The sequence below is a fragment of the Scomber japonicus genome, chromosome 18 (genome assembly GCF_027409825.1).
Source record: "Scomber japonicus isolate fScoJap1 chromosome 18, fScoJap1.pri, whole genome shotgun sequence".
Lineage (NCBI taxonomy): Eukaryota > Metazoa > Chordata > Actinopteri > Scombriformes > Scombridae > Scomber > Scomber japonicus.
In genome coordinates, this window is record NC_070595.1 from 10,922,057 (window position 1) to 10,927,325 (window position 5,269).

General features: G+C 36.2%; 2 protein-coding genes across 2 annotated transcripts in view; both read left to right on the forward strand.

Moving 5' to 3' along the window:
- adsl (adenylosuccinate lyase) overlaps window positions 1-337 on the forward strand; it is a 6,029-nt gene extending 5,692 nt beyond the window's left edge. Inside the window, exon 12 of the mRNA XM_053337980.1 lies at window positions 177-337. Within this exon, the coding sequence (XP_053193955.1) occupies window positions 177-263 (87 nt within the window). The 3' untranslated portion in view covers window positions 264-337. The remainder of the gene's footprint in view (window positions 1-176) is intronic.
- A 1,118-nt stretch (window positions 338-1,455) lies between these two features.
- Window positions 1,456-4,905, forward strand: tmem150b (transmembrane protein 150B). The gene is made up of 6 exons (XM_053338857.1): window positions 1,456-1,544; window positions 2,502-2,561; window positions 2,654-2,721; window positions 3,115-3,242; window positions 3,406-3,583; window positions 4,700-4,905. The coding sequence occupies exons 1-6, from the start codon at window positions 1,480-1,482 to the stop codon at window positions 4,903-4,905; spliced, it is 705 nt and encodes a 234-aa protein (XP_053194832.1). The 5' UTR covers window positions 1,456-1,479.
- Window positions 4,906-5,269: the final 364 nt, after the last annotated feature.

Below are 5,269 nucleotides of genomic sequence, written 5' to 3' on the forward strand. Positions count from 1 at the left end.
TATACATTGCACATGTACATACATACATGTATTTTTGCTCAGGTTTTTCTTGAACATTAAAACTGCAGCTAAGGTCAATCCAAAGGTCCATATAAAATGTAATGTAGACCCTATAGACACACATTTATGGGTGTATAAAATAGTTTTTTCTTCTGCTCTATTCTCATCCTCTTCAGGTGGCTAGGTTTCTATCTGAGGAAGTACGCCCCCTGCTGGAGCCCTACAAGGCTAAAATGGATGTCAAGATTGAGCTTGAGCTTTGACAGAAACACACACACACTGACTTGAAAACAGGTCAATATAAAGAAACATGGTCAATTTGTGTCCGTAGTGAACAGTGTTATACCTCAATAAAGAACAATGTTTAAATGAATTTCATTTTTATGGTAGTTTTCATTTCTGCATGCTGCATTTGAATAAGAATGGAAAATATCTAACTGTTATGTGTTTGTACTCAAAACTAAGGTGTTTATAAAAATTATAAATGAGATATAACAGTCTAATAGGTGTAGTCATATATTAGTCATGTTCCTGCCATCTTTATTAACAGGAACCAAAGGTCATAAACATGCTCAAACATAATAAAATGCTGATTAAGTGATGAGGTAAATTTATACTTCCCCCATTTTATCACTTAACATGCATGATAAGTCCCCGAGTCATTTGCAGACGTCAAGGTTATCACCGACACTGCAACCATTTCACTCATGTAAGTTGAAACCATTTTGAATTTCAAGCTCCTATTCAGAGTGTTTATACTTTTGGTATGGTTTGTTTTCAGCTAGCGGAAAGGAAAATGTAAACTGTAGAGGAGAGAAAGCGCACTGTTAGTATTGACATGAACAAGCAGAAGAGGTTGTAAATCTAAAAAAACACTGACTCAAAGTCCAGCCCAGCCCTCTTTAAAGGAACAGTCTGGGTCCGGTTACCATAACCTTCAGTCTAGTTGCGCATTTTGTCATTCCCAGTGCAGAGAATGACCAAACTAGCTGTTTCATTATAGACCTTTGAGAAACCTAACTTTTCAAACACCATTACTCATCATTTCTCTACACTCTTGCTATCTACGGCACAGCTTTGACACCACATACGTAGCCGTCGTGGTCATATTCACGGTATTCTGCTGACACAAAGCACTTATCATTTCACACATGCTATGTCCAGACAAAGTTGGTGTAATTACGGTAATGTAGGTGAAATGAGTTGCTTTGAATATTGATGAAACAGAGAACTGAATCTCTACTTACCGACCATTCCTCAGAGTGAGTAACTCTTCTCTTTCATACACACTGTTCCTCTGTACTTTTGTTATATTCAACCTCATTAAATTCATCTCTTAGTACTGTATTTTGACACTCTCAATTTAACTTTTGGAAGTATTCTTACCTGAGGATCTTAAAAGCTGAAATACCCATCCTCCATTAATGTTTCACTTTTGTGTTTGCCTCCATATAAAGCAAGCAGCAGTGATATTGTAACATGTGGCTGTGGGCATTGCTTCCCATCTTCCTGGCTATCTTTGGCACTGTGGGCATTTGGACAGTGTAAGTAACTGACCTTGTTTTTATTAATAGAGACTTCCTGGTTCATAAGTCACATTTCATTTTTCATATCTTATAACTGGACCACAGAGGAAGTAGCCTGTTGAGAATTGGTGTTAATACAATTGTGCATTGTGTCTACAATAAACAGCAGGATTAACCTTCATTTATGTGGCATTAAAGGATGTTAATACTTTCTTCATTATTTTACAAACCTGATTTATGCTCCCAAGTTTAATACCTGATTAGTTGGTTCTTTTAAAGAAGAGGCAACAGTGTGGTTTCCTTCTGGTCTACAAAATCACTGAATGGTTTAGGTCCAGAATACATAAATACATACATAGTAGAATATAAAGCCAGTAGAGCTCTGAGATCTACTAACTCAGGTCAGATAGTTGAGCCCAGAGTTCAAACTAAACATGGTGAAGCAGCTTTTACACAACTGGAACAAACTACCAGCAGAACTGAAATCATGTTTAAATCCAGGTTAAAAACACTTCTCTTTTCCTGTGCTTATCATTGAGCTATTTTAAAGCACATTTTAATCTTTCATTTGCACTCTATGTCCTTTTAATGATTTTAAAGTTAATTATTATTTTATGCTGCAATCTTATATTTAATGCTCTATTCTAGCATTTTATTTCTCTCTTTCTATGTTATTATTAGTGTGGGGGGTGGGTGGGTTAATTGTATATTTTAATTTTTCTCAAATTGCATGTTTTTCTTTTTTATGTAAAGCACATTGAGTTGCCATTGTGTATGAAATGTGCTATATAAATAAAACTGCCTTGCCTTCCCTTGCCTTCTTAAAGTTTGCTCTGATAATGAATCACACTAAATCTTAAATCATTCTATACAAATGGTCAAAATCCAAAATGTATGAACTGTATGAATGTACTTATATATAATATGTTATCTCCCCTGCATTCAGTCACAATACAGCTGTTTTCTTCCAATTAGGTTTGGTATAGCTGTAACAAATGGATCAGTCAACTTAACAGAGTCATTCCCCTATATCAGGTTGGTATAATTCCTTTCCTTCATGTGGCATGATGGAAATGAAAGCAGTTAAAATGAATTATAATATTTCTGTTGTCACATCCACCCTTTAGTAAATGTGGCACTCACAACCCGCAGAGCTGTCTCTTCTCCCAGATCTGCAACATCTGCTCGGTTTTAGGTAATAAAATATATGTTTACTTCATTTACTGTGTCTTTGACTTGCACATGTTCTTACTGATGTATGATTTATAGTCTGTCTCTTATACTATTAATATTCTACTACTATTACTATCATACATACTATTCACAGATTGAAGAAAGAGTCCTCAAATGATAGTCAAAAGTCAGTTTATCCCCTATAAATTGGATATTGGTATTTGCAGATTGATCTACATAACTGTTTATGCTAAATCAACGTTTTTGCATGTGAAAAGACATTTAAAACTCAAGGTCTTCCTTTAAATTGAACTCTAACCAAAACTGTCTTCTAGTAACTTCTAGACCATCTTTGCGATCTTTTCAGCCCTCTTCTCCCTGTCTGTCTGTCTGTCTGTCTGTCTGTCTCTCTCAGCCCTGTGGATTGTGGTGATCCGTTTTCAGCAGGTTAGAGACTACGGTAACCATGGAAAGGCCAACATCGCCAGCATTGTTTTAGGATTCATATCCTCCCTAGGCATCTCTCTCCTTGGCAACTTCCAGGTAACAGCTCTGTGTCTCTTTCTTCTTTCTTCAAGTTCACTGCTCCATTTTTTTGCATTCCACATCCCCAATGAGTTTGCTCCACTCTGGATAACATTATTTTCTTCAACCCATCATAACCTATATGCTCACAATCTCCTGTTCCTCTGCCTACAACTTTTAGCAATCAGTCCTGATGGGAATTCACCTTTTGGGGGCATTCCTGGCTTTTTTCGTTGGTCTGGGATACTTCTGGGTGCAGGTGTTTCTAACCTATCGGGCACAGCCATCTTTAGACCGATGTTGGGTGGGGCCTCTCAGAGCGATCTGCTGCATCATCTGTACCATCCTGGTCATCATTAGTATCCTTCCTGTCTGAGCACATTAAGAAATGATAATAAGAGGTAAATATCAAATCCAAGCAAAGTTGTCCTTCTAAAGACTAGACCCATTTTGTACCTTTCCCTTTACTGTTAGCTAACTATTTAAACAGTGTATCTGTTACCTTAAGCTAACTATTTATACATTACTTTTAGCTGTTTTAACTGTTTAACCATTACTTTTAGCTAAATTTCCACGATTTAACTTTTAGATAGCTATGTCAACATATTCAACATTATATTTGGCTAACTATTTCAACTATGCAAGCCTTGTTTTGGGAGTGTGTCTATGTTCCCAAAGCCCTATGTTCCCTCAGTTTAAGAATAAAATGAAGAATTCCACCTGTCTTTCAAGCATTTTTATGGATGAAAAAAAAAAAAAAAAGCTTAGAAAAATGATCCTCCTCTATCAGCAATAGCTGTGGCCAGAGGCATTATGTTTTTGGGTTGTCAGTACATATATGTATTGTACAGTATGTCTGTCCCACCCATTCTTGTTAGCGTTATATATTAGGAACACTTTGACAGAATTGCTTAAAATTTGGTATGAATGTCCACTGGGACTCAACAATGAACTGATTTTGGTGGTCAAAGGTCAAGGTCACTGTGACTTCCTGTTGTTCAGCTATAATCTGGCGTGCTTACATCTCATGTAGATGTTCATTAGTATGCACTGTCCCTCAAAAAACAAATCAAATCATTTACATTATTGTAAAATGAAGAAATTACTTTAAAGTGAACCATTATACACTACTTTTAGCTAATTGTAGACTAGTTTTTACGTAGTCTAAATATCTGCTGTGCGTTACAGCCAACTCGATAAATGGATATATTTTTAGATCAAACTGTAATGTCTATTTTGAATAAATTCAATACAAAACTTCCTCATACGACAGATCATCTCACTGGATCTTTATCAACTTCCCATTGTTGTATTTTGAGAATTGTACACAGATATGTTGGACAGATATTCGTACACTGTATAGTTGAGTGCAATATAATGAATCTTTAGACCTCCTAGACCCCCGGTTTCCTTTATTTAATCTATCTACCTACGCGTACCTCTTTAGTCTTTTTTTCCTTGACTGCTCTCTCCAGTGTCCATTCTCCACAATACAGGCCATAAGTCTGGGGCAGCTGTGTGTGAATGGGCCTTGGTCATGGTGTTCTTCTGCTTATTTGGCCTGTTTGCAGCTGAGTTCAGACACATCGACTGTCATCACCTCACTATACAGAAGAAGAAAGCTGTGAGTAATAACTCCAGAACTTCCTCAGCAGAACTGAACGGTCACACACACGGCTGAATACATGCACATACAAAGTGCATATGGCTCAAAATCAACCTTCATGGGATGTAGACTACCTAAAATTGCCATACTTTCTTTAATGTAGGTAAAATGTCTGTGTACTAGAATCATACCATACAAGTCTGTACTGTATTGAAGATTCTGCTGCTTTAGTCTATTGTTGTATTTTCGCTTTTGAAAGATGGTATAACAGATTTGTTTAAAAGCTGTATATTTAAATATTTTCACAAATGCTGTATTTCAATCTTTTTGAACATTATCTCACTATTTTGTTGAAGTGTTGAAGACCATAAGAATTAGAATAGAAGAATAGTAATTACCTTTTATTTCTTTCAAGTGAGCTGTAAACTAATAAACAATT

Coding starts and splice junctions, on each gene's coding strand:
- tmem150b (XM_053338857.1), top strand. CDS start 1,480: ATGTGGCTGTGGGCATTGCTTCCCATCTTCCTGGCTATCTTTGGCACT. Junction 2,722..3,114: donor CAACATCTGCTCGGTTTTAG/GTAATAAAATAT, acceptor TGTCTCTCTCAG/CCCTGTGGATTGTGGTGATC. Junction 3,584..4,699: donor TACCATCCTGGTCATCATTA/GTATCCTTCCTG, acceptor TGCTCTCTCCAG/TGTCCATTCTCCACAATACA.